Source organism: Chrysoperla carnea, chromosome 1 (genome assembly GCF_905475395.1).
Source record: "Chrysoperla carnea chromosome 1, inChrCarn1.1, whole genome shotgun sequence".
NCBI lineage: Eukaryota > Metazoa > Arthropoda > Insecta > Neuroptera > Chrysopidae > Chrysoperla > Chrysoperla carnea.
The window spans coordinates 131,874,997-131,899,390 of NC_058337.1; the positions used below are offsets into that span (position 1 = coordinate 131,874,997).

Genomic DNA, 24,394 nt, shown 5'->3' on the forward strand with positions numbered 1-24,394 from the left:
CAGTCTTTCTTTGACGACCTTTCCGACCTGAAGTCCGTTGACATTAAAGCACTCTTGCTATTCTTAAACAGATCCAAATGATTTATGGACTAGTGGTCGGGTGTGGGCTAACCCACTTTTCGACAACGAACCTTAGCAAACCAAACCAAACATTAGAGATGTGAAATGAATAATTGTAATAATTTTTTCAGCATGTTATCATATCGATCTGTTGATATTCGAAAAGCTTTACAATTAGAAGAATTACTTGCAAGAGAAGAGTTTGAATACATTATTGAAGAAGAAGTTGCCAAACAAACAATTCGAACATGGCTTGAAGGTTGTTTGAAGAAGATTCGGGCAACAAATGTAATGCCTTATACTTATTATCAGAAATAAAAAGTAGTTTACGATTTAATTTTCCAATTTTTTCTTTGTAGAAACAACAAAATAGTTTAATTGCTGGATTAAGGGCAACCAATGAAATGAATGTGGCCAATGTAAATAATGATCATGTTGAAGAAAAAAAAGAAAGTAGTCTAGATAGGGAAAGTCTAACTGATCCAAAGGTAAGTATCTATGAGTGGGTCATAAACTAAGGTGGCGCAAGTTAAGAGGAAACGGTCGAGAGTCAAATATACAAAACATTTGGACAGCAAATAGTAAGGAATCTTCACAGTGAGAATAAAAACCAAACGATATCTCTTCTATTCTACCCAAGCAGACTTACTTTCTTAGTTCCGCCATTTATTGACGACCTTATTGATTTTCAATTTCCCGTCATTGTATATTTATTCTGAATGGAGTAAGTTAACAAGATGTCAAATCCGAAACTGAACTATTCCCTGATAATAATTGCGATGGCTTTCTAGGATGAACGCAAAAACGCAAGTAGCTTTAGCAATAAATATAGGGTGAACTTATATTTTTCTGATGGGGATGTATACAAGATTTTTCTCTGATATTCAACCTAATATTCTGCTTCTATTTCTAATTTTGTTGGAGTCTTGGAAATAACTTCACTACTTAAGTACTTACCTTATTCAATGCTAATTGTTTCTGCTTGGTTAAGATAATTTGGCTTATTTATTGACTGGATCCCAGTCGAAACACTTTTTGGAGAGTCTAGTGTTACAAAGAGAGCTGAAGATGTTACTTAACATAAATTTTAACAGGAAACGCAGGAAGGAATCCGATTAAGAAAGAAAACAGCTCCACTTCCACGATCAGACAGCATTGGCAGTGGATCAGGTCGAAAATATTTAGCACCAACATTATCCGATCCAGCTACACGACCCGATAAAGAACGATTAACAACGAAAAAGAAAAATAATCGTACACCAGGTAATCTGCATCTACTTTTCACAGAACTGTTTTTACTTTTACTCTTATATTTTCTTTCAACCCCCCACCACTTCAACACACACATCTCAACAAGCAAACAAACAAAACTTTATTCTTTTAAAACACAACATTTTTATTAAAACATTTTTTTGGTTTTTTTTTTTAAATTGTAGTGATGAGTGTTTGTGTAATAATTTTTTGTAAATGTGTATAAAAATTAATATTTATTTATTTATTAATGAAATTATTTTTAGGATCGTTACTTGTCAAGCATTTTTCACTGACGCAGGGTGCACCTTTATCGGGTTCCGTACATAATTCATTGCAGAATATTTCAGAAGGTACTGGTGTGTAATCGATTATCTCTTTGTAATCCTTCATCACACCATGTTTCACAAAGAATTCATTCACGTAAAACATTTGTACAAATTTATTTCTACCTGTAATAGTGGAACAAGAAAAAAAATTACGACATATGAATTTAGTCCAAGAGATGACTCTCTCGAAAACGCATTATTTAGATCGGGGGTTTTAAGAAAAAATAACAGAATGAGAGAATATTGTCTGCCGTTTTTAATACTCAAAATAAAGACAATTACTAATGTGGAACGCAAACCTTTATGCGGTCGTAGGTATTATGTAACGCAGGTGGGTAAAAAATGGCTGAGGTTTGTACCTGAGACCATTATTCTGCATTATTTCAAAACTTTTTTCGGATAAAATTAATATAAATTTTCATCTATCTCTAACCAGTCACGAATTATGTTTTAGTAATACCTTTAATCGCATGAAATTTTGCCTTCTGCATTAGTAATTATCTCTATTTTAAGCATTCGAAAGAACATATTCTATTGTTACCTAATCCATTTTTTCTGTAAAAATTGCCCGATCTAATATTTATCGAATTACATGAATTATTAATAAGCTCTGGCCCCGATGTTAAAGGAGCCATATCTAAATGTAGCTACGTCATATCACTTTCAGTTTCTTCGTGGATTAAGCCAACATAACAGGGTATGTGATATTCATTCTATACTCGACAAACGAAAGACTCAAACCGGTTTACTATCATTTTTGGCCTTATCGCTATTCGATCATTTTTTTGTAATTTAGCCGCATCATCTCCTATAACGATAGCAAAGAAATCTAAAATGACGTCAAAGACGTTTGCACTAGTCCAGATTAGGATATTTTTCAACATGTCTCAATTTTATCTGGGTCGGAGTTTAAACTCACATAATGTCATGTATTCGATGGGTATTCGAAAAGTCGTCTCTTGAACTAAGAATGTGACCGAGAAACTGAAGGAAAATGTTTGAATGGCTTCTTTTGTTAAAATATAGATGATCGAGTAAATGGAAGATACATCAGCAGTAAGTCTCTGTTGATCGTTTCTTTCTGGATCTAAATAATTATTCCCAGCTTTCTCACTAGAGACATGGAAGGATAAGTGGTAGACAGTGACGAATTTCAGGGGTGGCAAAGGAGCAGTTGCTCACTGTTTCCCCAAAATAGACAACCACAAGGAGCCCCCAAGTGCATGTACGAAGACTATTAGTTGGGAAAAGGCAAAATTGCATTACCAAGTGCATTAACAAAGAATAAAACAAAACCGACCCCATTAATAGATTTTGCCCACTGGGCCTTTTTTCTCAAATCCGCCACTGGTGGACGAGCTGTGTTCCAATAAATCTCATCTGCCTACTTGTGCATCAACAGCTCAGATCAAAAAGACGCTTTGATGATAAATGTAACCGCTTTCGAAAAACTTAGCAGGTAGGACTCTTCTATTTGCGTGGGTTGTTTTGAACGTACTGTAACATATATTTCATAGAGGCCAATGTATTTTATATACTTTCCCGTCGGATATGCCTTAAAAGAGAAGGCATTAAGAAGAAGGAGAAGTTTTTCAGCTTGTATATAAAATCTCTCCAATAACTAATTTCGAAATGATTTTATAATTTTTAAGATTTCCGCAAATAAACATGTTTTCCCCTTATTACACCTCTCGTAATTTCGATTTTTGATTAAAATGTCAGTGTTAAGTCCCATAAAAATTGTAAATATTTAGAATTTACCCTATATTTTAACAAAATGAAATCATTCAAATCAGAGCACAATCCATTAGTTCCTTGGTAAAGTATAAATTGCACTCCACTAACCCAATAAATGTTTATTTAATACATCATTACAAACATGTTCGCCATAAACTTCTTGTACATTATCCACATCTAAATGTGCTTTTGCTTCTAATTCAGATAACAATACACAGTTCCATGGTGACCATGGTTTATTCTTATCCCAACGTGCTAAACGTAATTCATATAAATCACGTGATTCTGTTAACATTGAATGTCCATGCCAAATACGATCAACAATATACTGAATATCACGTTCATTTATCATATAAATAACACATGATTCCGTTTCTGAGATCCTCTTACGTTCATCTTTAATAATCAGTTCTAACATAAAACGATAGGGAGCGATATCAACATATGGTTTGGAACTGGAATCAACAAAACTACATGTTGTACAGCGTTCAGGTTGATTCATACGCGAATGTATCGGGAAGTCTTCAATATCTTTTAATTTTCGACATTGTTTACAGAAATATAAACCCCTTTTGCCCATACGAATTTCTCGTGTACCACGATAACGTTTCGTAAGGCAATCGTTACATTGAACGGTTTTCACATGTTCGAACACCAATAATTCTAAACGTTTTCGTAACATTTCTAATTCACACGTTCCGAGTCCTCGAACAAGTAATTCACATTCTTGATCGATTGTCGAGAGAATTTCCATAGCCATACGACACTTATGATCTTGTAGAGAATACTTTAGCGAAAGGAGTAATGTTAATCGTTGATCTTCGGGTAAATCACGTCGACATAACATAAAATATAATTCTTTATATTTCTGTCCTCGCTGGCTTTTCTCTGTATGCATTTCGACTATTAAATCCTTGTAGCCATGCCATTTAACTGGTGCACTAATTTCTTCGAAGAAATCAATATCTTTTTGGATTTTCATATCGTCACGAACCTCTTTACGATGTTGTTCGATTATGTTTAATATTTTTATTTCACGATCTAGCAGTATGTAAAGTTCGGCAACACGAGGTGCTTTTGTGTATGTTTGACTGATACGATCAGTCTCCGCCTTCTTCCATTTTGCCAACATCCCTTGGATTACAAAAATAAGCAAATAAAATGGTTCTTTTTGAAAAATTAGTAAAGAGTCGGAACGTATTTTGGAAAAGACGTCTGTTTTTGAATGTTATAGTCAGAAGAAAAATGTGGGACTAGCACAAATATTATTTGGACCTGCTAATGTCACACTACAGGTATCGCAGAAGACACCATAATGAGGAAAAGAAACTCATTACTCACTTTTAACAGCCCAGATTTTGTTATATAACAGCCAATCACTATTTTTTTGCTTCACAAAACAATATAATTGTTTCTAAGCAATTCCAAATGGCTTTTAAGACTTTTAAGACATTTCAAAGACTCTTAAAACAAGTGAAGTGCCTTATGATATCCGGAGCGAAGTAGTAGCCTATGCCTGATTGAAACTAATTTGGATAAAGTTAAAATGTATAGCTCGTCTTTTTTATAAAACATTGTCAAACTTTGGAAATTCGAAACTTTGAACCCTGCATTGTCTTTTCTTTCGTTCGATTTCTGCAGTTTTATTTGTTTATAGCAGCCTTTTTTTGTCACGCCACTTTTTCACTAAATGGGTCCACAGATACCATAGATATAATTGCGGCACTCCGCTTATTGCGAATTATTTTTATTAACTAATGTCTTGTCTTTTTCGTACTAGTTCCGACTCTAGACTAATTTGCTTTCCAATTTTGACTATACTAACCATATAACATTGTATAATCAGCTCGTGTTCGTGGGTAGATTTTCCGTACAATTTCCTCTTGTCGACGTTTACGATCTGCCATAATACGATCATTTTCATTTAATTCTGCATTTTTTACACGTCGATTATATTCTTCATGCAGTGCATGTAATGCTTTACGCATTTTCCATGCACGAAAATATCGTTGTATTGTTCTCACTTTACCAAGTACATCTAAACGTTTTTCTCGTTCGTCTGCTGTTTCATATGTTGCATTTGGTGTTATTATACGATCACCCAGACTTGGTATCCATATTTCAGTGTTTGTCATTTGTGTTGCTCGATCATAGGTTGTTTCTTGTATTCGATTGCGGCACCTTTTTATCCATAAAACAAATAGTATAAGTTTTGCAAAATCTTTAGAAAGTTTTCTTATAATATAGGAGCTAAATGTTTAAATATCATATATATACTAAGATCTATTGATTTTGTGATTGTCATTTTAAACTGATCAAGATGCCAAGACTAAAACCAAACTACTTCTACAAATAATGTATTTTCTCTTTAAAAAAATTTTGTAATGAAATACTAATACTGCAAAAACTTTCTAAAAGCATTCGAGAAAGGACGAATTTATTATATAGTCGATTTATGGAACTTCGAACTTCTTACGTATTGTCTGACAAACCTAATAAATATTGTCCTCGACCAATTTCGTTCAAATTTTAGGCTTCAATCTTCAAAGAATTCTTGTTAAATGTTCCATTGGCTTATCTCACTCCTAGGGTAATATATGCCGTCATGTCAGCGGGATGGAGGAAAAAGAAAAATTAGGAGATCTAAGTCTCGAAATTTGAACGCAATAATTCGAGAGCGAATTTAAGGTTTTAAACTATGATTCCTACGTGCATCATACTTCTCCCTTTACCTTCCTTTCCGATCACTCTCAGACTATAATTTTAACTAACCCCTCTCCCTCCCACCACTGATAGCAATAGGTACAGGAGTATTGAATAAAAAGATTTTTTGCCTAACCAGTATGTTTGTGTATCACGATTATTCTGTAATTCATGTGAGATTTTTGTTGCACGTAAGCCAGTCTGTGTGTATGCATGATGATATTCAACACCAGTCTTTTTATGTCGATATCCACCAATAAATGGTTTTTCAATTCGTTTATCATAAACTTCAACAACGACATTTTTATGGATATTCTCATCCAATTTAATTGGTATTGTAATAACATCCGGTATAACCATTGCATAATAATCCGGTATCGGTTCAATCATTTCCTTTACATCCAAATATAGTTCAATAATATCGTACGGTTTATAACCTAATTCAGCAATTAATAATGTTTGATGTAATTCCACGCCACAACTTTTTAATACTATTGCATGTAATGGTAGTTTAAAGATAATCGATAATTCTCGTCGTAATTCGTTTATATTCGCTGTTATTTGATATGGATGCTTAAACATAACCTCTTTTTTACGATTTAAAAATTTTATCATAATGGATGTTGTGTATGGTGTTTTAAATTTACCACTTTTATAATATTTATCGTATTGTAGTGGTAAAATTCTTGCAACCGGTTTTGGACACCATCCTGGAAATCAAAGTATATAAGTAGTATATTTGTAGCGTTTCGATTATTTCTTGGTAGAATGATCCACTAGCCTACTAAGTTTAGAGCACACTAGAGAAACTATCGATTTGGACAATTTATCAAATACTCTTTGTTTCGAAATTTGCATCTATATCTTTTTCGGGAACGAAAAGAATTGAGGGTATGAAAAGGATGTATTTCTCTTCTTAAAAGAAATTTGAGGAAATAGAACGGTATGGAATCCATATTGATTCACATGATGAACTTGCCCTCCTTTCTAACCAAAATTTCGGGCGTTGTAGTTGGAAGAAAATTGTGGACATTCAAACAAAGTCAGAAAGTGATACACTCGTAAGTCAGTAATGCCATGGTCATAACATTTCCAGGCGTCGTTTAGCGCGTTTTTGCCAACTAAGTCATCGTGAATAGGTACACCGCAATTTTGAAAGCTGTATTCGACCCTGGTAGATGCTACTGTAAACTAAAGTGTGTTATAAATGGTAAAGAATCTAATTTGCCACCTTCTATTAATTTCCAATTTCCATATGGCAACTTCACACGGCTCCATAAGCTATTACTAAAATTCAAACGAGTCTTATTACATACCTATATCATCCGTAAACACATAGGCAACTCTCACTAGTTTATCTGTATAAATACATTCATCCCCACCAAAACAGATACAATCCTTAATCGAATCACAAGCACATTTCAATTTCTTATGCAGAATTTTTTTACAAAAATCCTTATAACCACAAATACATAAATTCTGGCAACTTGTACACTTTGCCATCCGTGATTGAGTATAACATGCTTTACGATCAACGCATACGCAGACTTCGCCACAAGCACATGGTGGCCATTTACCCGTATATATGTATTCCTTATTAAAACACGAGCAATCAGTGAAATATACTCCAGATCCACAGACACATAATCCTTTTTCTTTCACCATTTGGAAATAACATTTTTCAAAGTCTTCACAGACGTGTGTTTGTTCAAAACATTTTTCTGGCGTTTTCATAATAAATGGTATACGATATCCGTTATGGTTTTCCACATAACACTCACATTTTTCATTACATGTACAATTTAAATAGAAAATTTCCGATTTTTTTGATTTCTCTTGATAATCAGTCCAGCCGCACGTACAATCTGGTACACTTATTACACCCTAAGTACAATAAAAAATGGTAATTTTATTCGGTAAAAATTATAACACAGAATTGAGATTCTGTGGAAAAGAAATTTTTTAGTTGTAGAAAAAAAATCGAAAAGTAAATCAAACATGATTCATTTCCACAAGAATGCGGAAAGGTTTCCGAGGTTTGAATGTTCTGCTCATGAAGACTACACAATAAGATCGCAAAAGAGCTTAAATAGCAATATTTCAAAGCCTATATATCCGAAACTGCTAGAACTTTTTGAGCATGTTGTCAGTACTTAAATAAAGTAAATTTGAAAAAGGCAAATTGGGACACAATTTATTCCCGTGTTAAATTCATCAATTTTTGTGCTGAATAAAACCATAAAAAAAGGCACTAGTTACATTCTTTTCATTAAAACTCCGTTAATTTTCGTGCAAATGACTTGAAACTTTTTTTCATTTTCAAGGTTTTTAATAGTACTTTAAAAAGTGTACGATATACTTTTTTCAAAAAACGTCAAATTTTTCAGTTACTCGACGTTAAATACTCCGAATTGCAATCGCCAATAGCCCGGAAAGTAGGATCTCTCCAAGAAGGGATCTTTATCACCCCCTGGGCAAATGTATCACTCGGCACCATTTAAATTTTGTTTCTTGGGGTCTTATCTACTTACCATCAAATTTCTCAGTCAATCGGTGATATAGGAAAGAATTTAGAGGTTTAAGTCTCGCTTACTGGGGTAGTAATTCCGTAAAAATTCTTTAAAAAACTTTTCAGTATTACATTCTTCAACTAAACTAAAACAACAGTCTCTCAACTTGTGATCTTAATTTTTAATCGAATAAAAATTCAAAATCAATAATTTTTTCTATTGTATTTGATATCTACATTCTATACTTGATTCCATAAAAATCGCCACAGTTAAAACATTCTAAGCGTACTCATCATATGTTATGTTATAATAGTAACACTTAGAATGTTTTAAAACGAGCGTTTTTTTGACATAGAGATACGTACCATTGTATTAACATAACATTCTTCAGAACTATCGCATGTACACACTTCTGCGCATACGCATAACGCACCATTTTCACCACTTGTTTGTGTTTTTTTACATTCACGAAAACATAAATTATTTTCATTTGAACATATACACTCTATATTATTACAATTAATACATGGTGTTTCTTGTAAAACAATTCGTCTAGCATTCTTCTTCCAAGATTTAATCTTTTCACAAAAACAATCCTTCTGTTCTGGTAACATACATGTATGTTCAATTGTATAATCTAATTTATCGATTGGTTCTAATCTCTTTACATCTTTTAATTTCTCATAGAGATTTTTATTGTTAATCATAATTTTTGAATTGGAAAACTTTTCATCGATGGAAGTCCAATCAGCCTAAGAAAATCGATCATGTTAATTTTACATAAATTGATTTTGGTAAGCAAAAAAGAGTCGAATTGGAAAAATATAAATAATTGTAAGAAAATTTAAATAAAAATCTATTTTTACAGAACTTAAATTTTTAAGAACTAAAAACGTATGTTTATCAAATATGGTGTAGCGATGGAAAAATATATGTATCCTATGGTTTATCTATATGACGTCATTCTAAATCCAATATGGCGGGCAAGATGGCGGACTAATATTGGTTATATAATGTTATTCTTATTTTTCCTTTCATTTGATACCCATATCACAAGAGTGCATAAAAAATAACTAGTCCGCCATATTGAATTTAGAATGACGTCACTTACCTAAGCAAAGCATTTTAGTTGCAAGATTTGACCCGAACATATACATACATACGTACATATATACAAACATTGCAAGTTAAATAAAAGCTTGTAAAAAATACCCGTGAGGGCGCTGATTGATTATAAAAGATAGGGAGTTAAAAATTTGCAGGTAGCTTCAACTAGTGGAACATTCTTGAAAAACGAACAAAAATTCTAGAAAATACTTTGGAAAATTTTCGAAAACAAAACTTAATTGGCGGCCAGTGCTGGATTTACACTAGGGTCAGTCGGGGCTAGCGCCCAGGGCGGCAAATTTTCTAGGGCGGCAAAATTTGGAAAGTGAGAAAACATTTTCTATACAATATATAAATAACTAATTCTTTTAAATAAACATTTGATCTTTCAAGAAATATAATTGCATTATGTATCAAATTAAAATTTTGTATATTATAATATATTAAATTTAAGTGAAAACTATTAAAATAAAATTAATTTATTTCCATAAAGGTTTGAAAAAATAAAATTTGATATTATTTTTTCTGGAATTGATAAATATAGTTTTTTTTTGAAGAATTAAAAAAATTTTTTTTTCTCATGTTTATTGAGAACTCTGGACATAAAGCTGAAGATTTGCTAGTTGCTGTATTATCTGTTCTTGAGTTTTTTGATCTTGATCTCTCAGATTGTCAGAGTCAGTCATATGATAACGCGAATAATGTATCAGGGATTTATTCGGGATTACAGGCAAGAATTCATGAAAGTATATCTTGCAGAACATGCTCCTTGTGCTGCTCATTCTATGAATTTAGTTGGAGTTCACGCAGTAGAATGCGCCCCAGAAGCTGCGTCATTCTTTCAAACAGTACAAACTTTATACAACTTTTATACTGCATCGACGCATCGCTGGGAAGTCTTACAGTCTCATACTGAAAAAAAGAATTGCGTTAAAAACTTTATCTGCAACCAGATGATCAGCTCGTTATGAAGCGGTTCTTTTTTCTGCAATTAATTAGTTATTCTAATTCTTAAAAAATAAGATATCAAAACTATTAAAATAAAATTTCAGTCATAGGGCGGCATTTTCTTCAGTGCCCCAGGGCGGCAGTAATTTAAATCCGGCCCTGTTGGCGGCTGTAAAAAAAGCCTTAATAAAGTGGGCTTTTTAAAATCTTCAAATTTACAAAAAAAAAAAAAAAAAAAAAGCAAACACTGACATTCAACATTTTCTATACAGGCTATTTCAACAATTAACTCAGTTAATTGTTTGTTTTTACTTCTTCTAATTGAAAAAAAGGCTATTTCAACAATTAACTCAGTTAATTGTTTGTTTTTACTTCTTCTAATTGAAAAAAAGTTATTTTCTTCTTCCAATACGATCCAATTTTTTGATTACCAACATCAGTTTAGTACATACCTTTGTTGTCTCCATTGTAAGGCCTTTTAAAGACTACTTTTAATAAATATACACAACTCTTTATAAACAAATTTTCTTTGATTTTTAATTCATATTTTAAATGTTTTCACGTTCATTTTCATCATTCAAAAAAAAAATGGTGTTTTTGAAGTTTGTTTTATTTTTATTTTTTTTTTAAGTGTAATATAAAATATGTTTTATAATAAATATGATTCAGTATTCATCACTTTTAAAAAGGTTTTTTTTTTGGGGTAAAATGGTTTAAAAGTATAATCAATATTATTAATATTATTGTTACTATAGAAACATCTAGATAATTCTACCAGCGAGGGACGGTCTTTATAGTTAGAGAGATGTACATATGATTTACTGATGGTCGTGGTAACCGTCTGCTGAGCCTTAAATATGATAGTAGGTAATGTTCCAAGTCACCCAGTAAGGTTCCTCAAATTTCTATGTGTCATATTCCCCCCAGGGGGAGATTTGAAAAACTGTCACTAAGTTATGGTTCTGGAAACTGTCTGCTTGTTTGATAATTCATTAGATGTGATTCTGAACAGTCATCCTGCAAAGTTTGAGCTCAACAAGTCGTCCCATTCCCGAATTATGCCAAAAAAACCGAAAATGTCGTTACGCGGTAAAAAATTTGAAGTGATGGTTCTGGAAACTGTGTAAAACTTGTTTGGTTGTGTTGAGGATGTCAAAAGGATCAGGAAAATATGTCTGGCAGAAAAGCAAATGGTCAGGGATTTTTTTGGCAGCACTTTGAAAAACACGAATTTTTCCCTGGAGGGCGAATATGACACATGGAAATTCGAGGAACCTTACAGAGCGACTTGGAACATTACCTACTATCATATTTAAGGCTCAGCAGACGGTTACCATGGCCATCAGTAAATCATATGTACATCTCTCTAACTATTATTGTTATAAGAGCTGGCAATGTTTTCGAGAGTGAATTAAGACGATTGAATATCGAATATTTCTTTCCTTTTTGAAATTAAGTTATAGGGATGAAAAACATCCCCCTATTGAATGAATGAATAAAAAAATCTCGTGTCAAAACTTTTGAGTCCTCCCTCTACGATTTGCGTAAGTGCACTGGACTATTCATCCCTTCCCAATTTAAATAAAAAAGGAAATATTTAAAATTCAGATATCTTGAAATCTACTTTTGTTGAGCGTTGCAGCTCTTATAAAATATGGACCGATAGCTAACAATACTTTTGATTGTTTTATAAACTAATATTTATTAATATTTTTAATAATATAAATATTTAAAGAAAAAAGCGTCAGTGCACTCACTTTATTGTGATTTTGAAACTCGTTAGCGCACTTTTCTAGAGATCATTAGAGCACGCATAATTATTTTTTTGTTTCTTTCAATTTTGCTAAAAATTTTGCATGTTTAGGAAAACAGCTTTAATGTTAGATTTTTTTTAAATTTAATTATTCTAAATTTCAAGTGAAAATTCGTCATCAAGAAAACTATTTACCTACATAGTTTAATTCTAAAATTTTTATTTAAATGATAGCCGATAAGAAAATTCGAACAATTAACGTTAAATCGAAAAGGCAGTGTGCAGTCCGCCACCAAATTAGCAACGAGTAACATAAGAGTAATTGCGATTAGCTAATTCATACTGATGATAACTACTTGGTAGTCGAAATACGTATTTATAAAATATAAAAAACTGATCTAAGAAATTGGGGCAAAAATCGAAATTTATTTCGAAATATCCTAGAGTTCTCATTTATTATCTTTGATAATCTTTATATTCTCTATTTCTAATTCATTTATTTTTCTAAACGCCTCGACCCAAATCGTTGAAGAACTAATCCAATTGGCTTCATTAATTAATAATAATTTTTCAGCATTTTTACATACCATGGTGAGCTAAGAGACTCTTTGCTTATCAAATAAAAGTGTGCTAGCGGGCTCCTAAAATAATTTAACTTTTTTATGATAATATAAAAATAGGTTCCCCCTTTTTTGTTTTGCATATTTTTGAATATTTAAGAATATTGCCATAAAAAATGGTCATTTAATTTTTTTAATTATCTCTACGGCATTTGTGATGCATAAATATGAAATAAATCCAAATCTGATAAAATTTTAATGAATTTTTCAGCAATAAAAATTAAACACTTTGTTTCATAGGCAATACACATTACATTTATGTATTAACTATTGTACATATTTTAAGAGTAAAATACCTTAACAATTAACATAATTGTACGGCTCAATTTTAACGCACGTAGTTAAATAAAAATTACATCACGTTAAATAGAACTATTTACACGAACATTGACTGCTCTAATTATACAAATTTATAAAATTTAATCATCGTAAATATTATTTAAAAAAAAAAATAGACCATAAATTATTGCCAACTTCCCAACGCCCCAATTACTAATCATCAAATGATGAGAATACGAGATCGGTATCAAGTTTCATCATAGAGATAGTACCATAGAGCTTTAAAGTCGCCTCCAAAGGGTGTATCACAGGAGAGAGACAGATGAAATGGGTAGCGTATAGCTGTAGAGAGGCAAATAAAGTAAGCCCATTTAGCTGTGTTTGTCTCTCTTATACGTCTTTACGCCTCTGTTATACGCTTAAAACTTGCCTCTTTTTCCCTCTTTCACTGCGGTCAATAATTCTCGTTAAGAGGATAATGCAATTCCTATGTCTATATGGCTCTATGGTATTATCTCTATGCGTTTCAGTCACGGGAAATCGTGAACGAAAAACTAAAAGAACAGTGTGAGTGTTCGCAGGTAAGCGAGCGAACGGTGACTACCGTATCATTTCCTCCATAGTCACGTCATCATTATCATAGAGATATAATAGCTCGGCAGCGTTCACACTCATTAACGTTGGCCTGACTATGAATCGTAAAGATATGTTGAAAATTTCATAAGATTTGGATTTTTTCATGTACAAAAAAAAAACGCTATACATATTAGACTGTGATCATTTATATGTTTCTGTGTTAAATTTAATCATAAGAAATTAATCATTTATAAATTATTTTGTTTATAGCAATTGTTAAGAACAATTTACCACATGTAACAGAAGGTACAGAAGTGCGTACAACATCCAGCAGAGAGATACCAGCCAAAGCCACATTACCAAAAATGTCGAATACATTACATGAAGTACGCGATTGGTGGCACGAACAATTATCTTATGCACATTCTAGTGATGACGATTAAATTCACTTGGTTTTTTTTAAGTAGATCATAATAATTCATTTTATATATTCTATTAAAAAATTTTAGAAAAAATAAATATTTGTTACATAAAAAAGTCGAGCGAGTTTTTTTTCTTTTTATAAAGATGTAACTTGATGATGACGCTTAAGGCTGACTGTGCGTCAAATTACTTTTTGTATGTATATTTCGAGATATCGACTTTCGCTATTAATAAAAATTTTTTTGTTGCTCATTTCTACAATTTGACTCTGACATAACTCAATTTTTTTCAGCTAGGTGCAACTCTAATTTGTCGCTCCAAATCAGCGTCAAGCGTCATCATGAGATTACACCTTTAAGGTCTCTTGATAAAAAGCAGCGTCCAATCTGAGCGTCAAGCGTCAAATTGACTTATCAATCTATGTTTCCCTACCCTATTTAAATCAACAAATATGTTTTTTATTTTGTTTTATAAATAATTATTAAATAATATCTAACAAGCACAACTGTCTGCCTGAAGTATTTTGAAATTGCTTCATAATATTGATTGTAGCTCAAATATTTTCTGCTTTACCGTTCATACATAATATAGCTCATACATCAGAATAACACATGGGCTATAATTTATATAATTTAAAAAAAAAATTAATTTAATATATGGCATTTCACTACGCCATCTAATACCATCAATTTGAACCATAAATTAAAGATTTCTGTAAAAATGATGAACAAATTACAATTCATGGCCATAAGTTTTGATACACATTGAAATCTGTACATATATTTTACCTGTGTAAAACAAACTTCTCTGTGGAGCAAAAATGTACAAACTTGGTACACGTTGGGCCTATCTAGTAAAATATATGATCTAAGATTATAATTTTTATTTTATTCAAAAGTTTATAATTAAATAAAACAAATGGAGTTTTCGTAAAATAATTTATTATTAAAATTTTCGATAACATGAGACGACCGTGATCAATTACGTGCTAATTTAAGAAATATGAACCTGTTTATGCTTTGGAAAAGTCGATCTTCAGACGAATTTTCCATTACAAATATCACATACAAAACGATTTCCTCCTGGATCAAATCTTGGTAGAACTAGACAAGGTATGTTCTTTTGTAGGTAGGAGTAGGATGGGGACATTCTCTCACTCTCTTGCACGGTACCCAGTCAGCGCCATATTACTTATGTATTTATAGTGTAGGCGCTGAGTATGTTTTGTATACATTTACATGTCCTACCGAACAAGGAGTTAATTGTATTTTGTATCGACGAATTTTGACCCGCTGAATCTGAATTTTCATATTGCTCATAGCTCAAAGTGTGGGAAAATTTGTTATAAACAAATAAATTGTTTATACGGCCATAGCTCTTAAGTTATTGAAAAAGAAAAGTAAGTAAAGAAAATTATAAACAAAAATGATAATGCATAAGATCGGCGCGAAGCGCTTGGTTTGAAACGGCCGTAGATTGGCCAACTAAAAATATTTTTGTACTTTAAGGTACTCTAAGGTAGGAAATAGCAACAAAACTAGCACGATTGTAAGTATTAAGTTTCATCAATTTTCCGGTCCATTATTAGTTTATAAGTCGATAGCGAGCCCTTAGCGAAAGAAAATCCCACATAATTGTATATGAGAAAATTGCAAATTTGTTCTAGTCCAAGAATCTTTTTGTAGGCACTCAGCGCCTTCACTATTCCATTTGAGCTGTCAAATTGGTCAATGTTTTGTTTACATATTAAAAATTGAAAAAATCTGAGGCGGAAAAAGTTCATTTACAACATTTGAATCAGGAAGCGGGAAAAGGGTAAAATGGCGCCGACTGGGTACTTGCACCTACTGAACCAAAACTCGTCCTACATCGAGCATACCTTGTCTAGTTCTACCAAGGATCAAATGATGAGTTTTTTCCCAACTTCTTGTTAAATATTACAAGCAAAAAAGTTTTTCTGCGTTTGTGGTCAACCACTTGACTGCGATATTTAAATTTTGTATCACAAATTTTTTCAAGAAACAGGTTCTTCTCCTGTATGAATTCGTTTATGGTAAACCAATGATGAGTTTTGCGTGAACTCCTTGTTACAAATACTACAAGCAAAAGGTTTCTCTCCAGTATGAATTCGTTTATGTTGACTTAAAGAACAACTACGTGCAAACTTCCTATCACAAATATCACAATCAAACGGTTTCTCTCCGGTATGAGTTCGTTTATGTTGCGTTAATGTTGAATTTTGTCCAAACTTCCTGTTGCAAATATTACAAGCAAACGGTTTCTCACCTGTATGAATTCGTTTATGTTGAGTTAATGCTGAGCTATTTGCAAACTCCCTGTGACAAATATTACAAGCAAAAGGTTTCTCGCCTGTATGAATTCGTTTATGTTGAGTTAATGAAGAGTTATGTCCAAATTTCTTGTTACAAATATTACAAGCAAAAAGTTTTTCACCTGTATGAATACGTTTATGTTGAGTTAAATTTCCGTGACGTGTAAAATTTTTATTACAAACATCACATGAATAAAATTTTTCCTTGAAATGAGCTTGATTAGTAAATGTCTGTTCATCTAATTCATCAACATTTTCAACTTTTATTATTATTTCCGTATGTAATTCTGGTTTCATTTTAATATTTTCATTTGGAATTAAAAATTGATCATTTACATTTATCATTTTAAAATTAATATCTTCTAATATCTCTTCTTCAATTTTAATCTTTACATTTTCGAGAAACAGTGAATTATTTACGTCGTTTTTAATTTCTGATTCTGTTGGAAATTGATCAGCATTAATGTCTTCTTTTTTAATTAATAATGGATTATTTGCTTGAAGATCGTTTGATAGATTTCCGTCCAATATTTCTAATTCTAACTGTTCAATTTTAATATTTTCCATTTTTAATAGTATAAAATATTTGAATATTGACTTTTAGACAAATAAGTTAGGTTGTGTACGTAAGATTTTTTTGACAATTTTTTTTGCTGGAATCATAAAGAACTCGTCTGACGTTTTCACATGTCATGTGAACATTTCTATGATGATTAGACGTCAACATTAATAACGTCACAAGATCATTATCATTTGAATCTGACAGTAATTTCGACCTAGAATTATTTCCATTTTCATTGAATTCTATCAAAAAATTCAACATTCATAAGAATGTCATGAATAAAATTGTTCAGAACACAGATTATAATTTATTAAATAAATAGATAGGCAACTCTACTGTACATGAAATGTTGTCCAAAAAGCCCCCTGGAGTAAGGCACTTACCATTTACAGTCAACGATTTAAAAAAAAAAATGGCGGGAATTAGGTACTATTTGAACTATTCAGTTTATCTATTTTTTTTTTTGTATTTATTTGTCTTTTAATAAATAAAATTAAGTGAAGTTATTTAAATAAACTAATAAATATTAATAAAATAATAATTTATTGCAATATTTGAAACAAAAAAGAATTTATTTTAATATGAACATTATTAATAACAATTAATTATTAGTTTGATGTAAGTTAAATGCAATGTTAAACCATTTTATTTCGTTAATAGTCAATTATAATCACAAATAAACACTACTTAAATGTAATCAACACGATTAACAAGACCTAAGCGCTAAAATAAACTCAGTACATACCATAAAACAATTGGAAAATAATATAAACACATTTTAAACGACTAAATTACTCTAATTAGTTTATGAACAGGGGCACAATGAAAACAGCCAAAATACTTAAATAATTTGACTATTCACATAATCCACAAAATGTTAATAAAGACAATCAATTGAGAAAACACACAAAGAAATTTAACGAATTTTAATGACATGAAAACCAATTTTGAAATACGTATTGTTTATTTATTTAAAAATATATAAAATATTGTTTCCCCAACCACAATATAGTTAGCGTGGAATATTAACAAAATTTATTAAATCATATATCAAAAAATTGCTCTCTAAATGCTCCATCAGATTCCAAAATTGCTCCAGTTATTAAATTATCAATTAATTAAATATTTGCAATTAAAAATACAAAATTTTATTTTCCAATATCTCAGTAAATTGATAGTTTTTCCTAACGTTTTTGCTATCAATAAATTGCTCCCGTTTATTTCTTTCGGGATATAACAATAACGATCTATAAATATCAATTATTTTTGCATAATTAATTAAAATTAATAATTGCAATTCAAACAGGTATGTGATGACGTCATTCACAAGGGGAATGTCATAAACTAAGGGGAGCGGGAAGAGAAAGAAAAACAAAAAAGAAATAATAATAGAAAGTAAATAATTAGATGTATCAGTGAAAAATATCAAAAAATTGCTCCGTAAATACTCTTTCAGATTCCAAAGTTGCTCCAGTTATATAATTAATATGTAATTAAATATTTTCAATTAAAAATACAAAATTTTATATACACAAAGGGGTTGGGGGGGAAGCATGAACATATATAACAATAGATTGTAGTTATTATCTATGGTTATGATATTTGTTTTATTTAATTAAATATTAAAAGAAAATAAACAATCATATGTATCAGCGGAAAGTATCAAAAAATTGCTCCGTAAATACTCTTTCAGATTCCAAAGTTGCTCCAGTTATATAATTAATATGTAATTAAATATTTTCAATTAAAAATACAAAAATTTACATACACAAAGAGGTTGGGGGGGAAACATGAAAATATATAACAATAGATTGTAGTTATTATCTATGGTTATGATATTTGTTTTATTTAATTAAATATTAAAAGAAAATAAACAATCATATGTATCAGCGGAAAGTATCAAAAAATTGCTCCGTAAATACTCTTTCAGATTCCAAAGTTGCTCCAGTTATATGATTAATATGTAATTAAATATTTTACATTAAAAATACAAAATTTAACATACACAAGGGGAATGGGGGGAAACATGAAAATATATTACGATAGATTGTAGTTATTATCTATGGTTATGGTATTTGTTTTATTTAATTAAATATTAAAAGAAAATAAACAATCATATGTATCAGCGGAGAGTATCAAAAAATTGCTCCGTAAATACTCTTTCAGATTCCAAAGTTGCTCCAGTTATATGATTAATATGTAATTAAATATTTTACATTAAAAATACAAAATTTTACATACACAAGGGGAATGGGGGGAAACATGAAAATATATTACGATAGATTGTAGTTATTATCTATGGTTATGGTATTTGTTTTATTTAATTAAATATTAAAAGAAAATAAACAATCATATGTATCAGCGGAAAGTATCAAAAAATTGCTCCGTAAATACTCTTTCAGATTCCAAAGTTGCTCCAGTTATATAATTAATATGTAATTAAATATTTTTCATTAAAAATACAAAATTTTACATACACAAGGGGAATGGGGGGAAACATGAAAATATATTACGATAGATTGTAGTTATTATCTATGGTTATGGTATTTGTTTTATTTAATTAAATATTAAAAGAAAATAAACAATCATATGTATCAGCGGAAAGTATCAAAAAATTGCTCCGTAAATACTCTTTCAGATTCCAAAGTTGCTCCAGTTATATGATTAATATGTAATTAAATATTTTACATTAAAAATACAAAATTTTACATACACAAGGGGAATGGGGGGAAACATGAAAATATATTACGATAGATTGTAGTTATTATCTATGGTTATGGTATTTGTTTTATTTAATTAAATATTAAAAGAAAATAAACAATCATATGTATCAGCTGAAAGTATCAAAAAATTGCTCCGTAAATACTCTTTCAGATTCCAAAGTTGCTCCAGTTATATAATTAATATGCAATTAAATATTTTCAATTAAAAATACAAAATTTTACATAAACAAGGGGAATGGAGGGAAGCATGAAAATATATAACGATGGATTGTAGTTATTATCTATGGCTGTGATATTTGTTTATTTAATTTTTTTTGAGGTTAATTATATCATTTTTATTCGCCGTTGTATTTTCATTAAAACATTTTTAATTTAAATAATGTTTCAATAAGTTACTTGAAGAATAATTATTTATTGTTATTATATTTTTATGGTTGTAAAAGGTGAGTCGACAAACCTTTATTTGTTTACATAAATTATCGATGTCTTAGGTTATTTGTTTATAAACTTTTATTTTGTTTATATATAATAATATTGTTGAATTTTCAGTTTTCAGATAAAAATATTGGCAAGCAGTTGGACTAAAATTATATTTCTAAAAAGAGATCAATCATCGAGATGATATTGAATCCGGACAATTCCCATAACTCGCCGATGTACCTATTAACCCGAATGTTGAATGGAAACCTATGAAAATATCTGACCAAGGCATTGTAATTACTAATTTCTCATGTTTTCTATCATTAGTATGTTTTATTGCGTTGAATTAGTTTTAATTTTTATTATTATTACTTTTTTCAGTTATGAAAATACTGATTCGTCAAAACACTTACGGAATAGCTGACCGAGCACGCGATACTAAAATCGACAAAGTTGTTGCCTTGAAAAAGTAAAAATGGAACATAATAAAAATTATAACCGATGAGCAAAGAAATTCCAGTCGTTCTACTTCATAAAGACAAAATTGATAATATATAATTTTAATTGTACACATACGTATTTTTATGGATTTTCAATGTTTTATTAAATAAATTAAAGGTGGAAATGATATTATATAAATCTATTGAAAATAAATTATTTTTATTTTAGTAAATTATTTATATACATATTAAGTGCAAACAAATAAACATATTATTAATAAACAAACATATTGCACATATTATTTACATTTTACATTACACTTTACATTAAATTTTACATTTTGGTCCGCTCAAAATAATAATAATGCTTTTGCGTGAACTTATTCAAAGTCTCGGAAGTGCCAGGCTTGAGATAATTAACGCAATATATACATAAAAAACGATTTTTGGCCAATATTTCAATAACCAACTGGATGAAAAAAAGGTTCAAACAAATATTGTCGAAAAGTTTTTTTCCTAAGAAAAATGTAGAATAAAAAATTGTGATATCTCAAGTCATTTTCCCGAAAATAGAGAAAAACGGCCAAATATATATATATTTATATGCTACTTAACAATATCTTGAAACTGATTGATTTTATAACAAATAAAAATGTTGAGTGAACATTTTTGATATCTTTAACCGTTTTCAAAACGATCAATTATACAGTGTGATCAAATTGGAGGTATTTTTTCCAGTAGAGTGATATTGACATGTTACGCGTGACTAATGTCAAACTAAATACTTACTATTAACTATTATATATAAATACTAACTAAATAACTATTATTCAGTTTTCATTGACATTTCATCATGGAAAGACTTACGCCTCAACAACGTTTACAAATCGTGCAATTATATTGAAAAGTGTTTATCGAGCGTTCAGGCCAATTTATGGTGTACATTATCGTCCTACCGAACTATAGAGAATATTGCTGCTGTAAATGAGAGTTTTGCCTTAGACCCAGAAGAATCGATTCGGCGACGATCTCAACAACTTGGCCTATCTTATGGCACTACTAGGGCGATTTTACGCAAAGATCTGTGTTTGAAAGTGTTAAAATACAGCTAGTTCAAGAATTGAAGCCGGCCGATCTTTCAAAGCGTCATAATTTCAGTCGTTGGGCTCTTAAAAACTCGCAAAAATTTATCTAAATCATACTTTTTAACTTTTATTTGTGGGGTATGTAAAGTCTAAAAATGTGAATCTAAAATTAAATAATAATAATAAAATTAAATGTTTTGAAAGTATCTAAAAATTTTTTTAAGGAATTCTATTTAAACTAAAACATATAAGAGAGTAGCTATTCTTACACTGGGTAATTGAGTTCGTAAAATCCTTGGCGATGGTTCCAAATCATTGATTTGTACCCATCTATCATTTATGGTATGGGTGTATGCAATATAATGCCCCAAACCGTTAGGTACTATGGACGGACTGAACTCAATTACGCCAGATAAAATATATGTTTTATTCCCTAAACTTAATTTTTTAGGGATTTCGTTTAAATTGCTTTTCAATAACGGCTCTTTGTTATTTAGAGAAAAAAAAATCGATTTTTCGTAAAAATGATTTACGTCCAAACATAAGTAAGAGGAAAGCGTTACTGTTCGTCCCACCATTTGTCGTACTTGACAGTTTTTACAATAAAAACTTGTTTTTTCGATCTCATTTAGGATACTTCTTTCTAAAGTATCGAAGCCATAATTCCAAATTAATGTGGCATTCACATTTAAAATAGACAGTCTCCTTTGTTCAAATAATCCGCAATCTGAGCAATGGCTTTCTTCGTTTATTGACTCATGGCCAAGCATAAGCCCCTCAAACAGCCTTGAAATATCTTCTCGGCAGTCAATGCGATTATTTACTTCCGGGTACATAGTGCGTAAAATTTTGAGTCTTTTTTCGTAAAACTTAAAATTCGCGCCATTTTCTGCATACAAACATACTGTTGAAAAATATTCTGATTCGCTAATTTTAAGTTTTACGAAATCTCTAAAGTTTTTAAAATTTAGATATGTGAATGCCATGACTTCTGTCAAGCTGTCAAATGGACACGTGTTTATAAGAAATAGTTTAAGTTTATTTATTTTGCACGGAGGAAAAGTGCTGCCGTTTTTTATTATGTTGTGCTGTTTCTTCTTTTTTTTGTAAACTTGTGAATTTTGATTATCAGCGTTTCCATGTAAAATCTGCACATCTGGACATGCAGTAACATACTTTCCTCTTTTTATTGGCGGACCCATAGTTGGCGATGAAGAATTATTTACATTTTTTTTATTACATGAGAGGGGTATCGCTAATAGGTCCGTAGAACCTAGACCAAGGTCTTCTTTGTGCCCAGGTTTTTTATTTAATATTATTGAAAAATTATTTTCAGAGTTTTTATGTAGGGAAATTTCTCTAAAATCATATTCTTTTGAATCTTGAATTAAATTAATATTTGTGGTAGTTTGTTTTTTGCCTGGGTCTTGATTGGGCTTATTGCCAGCATGGGTATCTTTTGGCGTGGAAAAGAATTTAGGTCTTTCAAAACAATTCTTACTTACATCTATAGAATCTTCTTCGGCAGTAAAATTCATTTTAACAGATTCGTCAGCAATTACCTTATTCTTCCAATTTTCAATATAATTAAGCACACTCTGGTCTTTATTCTTATCAATGATAGAATTTTTTATAATTATTTTTGTATTGTTATAAGCACTTCTGGCTTCTATCATTCTCGATTTTAGAGTTTTAGTGTGCTCAACTATAAATGAATCAGCTCGTAATGGTTGACGATCTGTTAAAACAATATCTTTAATATATTTAAAATAATTTTCTGACCGTGAAGAAGTTGCTACCAGATGTTCGGAGTTATAATTCCTCCTCATTACATTTGTCCATGCCGGAAATTTTTTAAATAACAATTCCAGATTTTTTTTAATCTCAGGCAAATAGTAAGGATTTGTATCGTTAAAATTAATGGAAACATTTGAGTTTTCACTTCGCGCTTGATGGAAAAGATCTTCTATATACCTAGATAAATCTTCATTATTTAGCTCATCAACATTTATCATGTCATGGCAACGAGATAAATGTTTTTCATCAGATACATCAACATTTATCTCGTTGTCATGACATGATAAATGTTTTTCACAATTATTGTTATGATTGCATGTATTCATAATTTTCACTTCATTATAATTTATTGTAGTATCGTCAAATTCAAATGTTTCTATTTTTTTTAACATCCACTTGATGTCATCCTTACAACCTATTTCATTTTGACTAATATTTATTAGAGCTTTCATTGTTTTTTCGACATCTTTTAAAGCTTCTAAATTGCTCATAAAACCAATGGCTCTAAGATAAAAATCTTTTATGGGGAAATTTTTATTGATAAAGCATTTGAGCCTGGATACCCAATGAATAAGATGGGCAATGTCGATACGTAAATATGGTGGATTTAAATTTACGGATTTACCGCTTAAAGCCTGGTAACATCGCGATAAATATTCTTTGTAACTGATATGATTAGTAGCCAAACAAATAGCATTTTGTAAGGCTTTTGACATATCAGTTACAACTTCTAAAGGTA

At 30.6% G+C, this 24,394-nt stretch overlaps 2 protein-coding genes and 1 long non-coding RNA gene across 3 annotated transcripts in view; 2 read left to right on the forward strand and 1 right to left on the reverse strand.

Annotated features, from left to right (window-relative positions):
• The window catches only part of LOC123305478 (sodium leak channel non-selective protein), a 111,813-nt gene extending 97,482 nt beyond the window's left edge, over positions 1 to 14,331 (forward strand). Inside the window, exons 22-26 of the mRNA XM_044887201.1 lie at positions 192 to 348; positions 420 to 548; positions 1,155 to 1,323; positions 1,578 to 1,664; positions 14,144 to 14,331. Coding sequence (XP_044743136.1) covers positions 192 to 348; positions 420 to 548; positions 1,155 to 1,323; positions 1,578 to 1,664; positions 14,144 to 14,316 — 715 coding nt within the window. The 3' untranslated portion in view covers positions 14,317 to 14,331. The remainder of the gene's footprint in view (positions 1 to 191; positions 349 to 419; positions 549 to 1,154; positions 1,324 to 1,577; positions 1,665 to 14,143) is intronic.
• Positions 14,332 to 16,310: 1,979 nt separating this feature from the next.
• Positions 16,311 to 17,195, reverse strand: LOC123295068 (endothelial zinc finger protein induced by tumor necrosis factor alpha-like). Its single transcript, XM_044876285.1, has 2 exons — positions 17,049 to 17,195; positions 16,311 to 16,715 (listed from the first exon to the last, which is right to left on the reverse strand). Exons 1-2 carry the CDS (start codon positions 17,193 to 17,195, stop codon positions 16,311 to 16,313), a joined length of 552 nt encoding a protein of 183 aa, XP_044732220.1.
• Positions 17,196 to 20,303: 3,108 nt separating this feature from the next.
• LOC123290804 lies at positions 20,304 to 20,925 on the forward strand. The gene is made up of 3 exons (XR_006534898.1): positions 20,304 to 20,356; positions 20,463 to 20,626; positions 20,715 to 20,925. It is a non-coding gene; the product is annotated as an uncharacterized LOC123290804 (long non-coding RNA).
• The last annotated feature ends 3,469 nt before the right edge of the window (positions 20,926 to 24,394 follow it).

Bases quoted from the DNA above. Each gene is read 5' to 3' on its own strand.
- LOC123295068 (XM_044876285.1), bottom strand. From the start codon at position 17,195: ATGGAAAATATTAAAATTGAACAGTTAGAATTAGAAATATTGGACGGA. The intron at 16,716-17,048 runs GTAAATAATTCA...ATTTGTAACAAG, and splicing joins AATCAGAAATTAAAAACGAC to AAATTTGGACATAACTCTTC.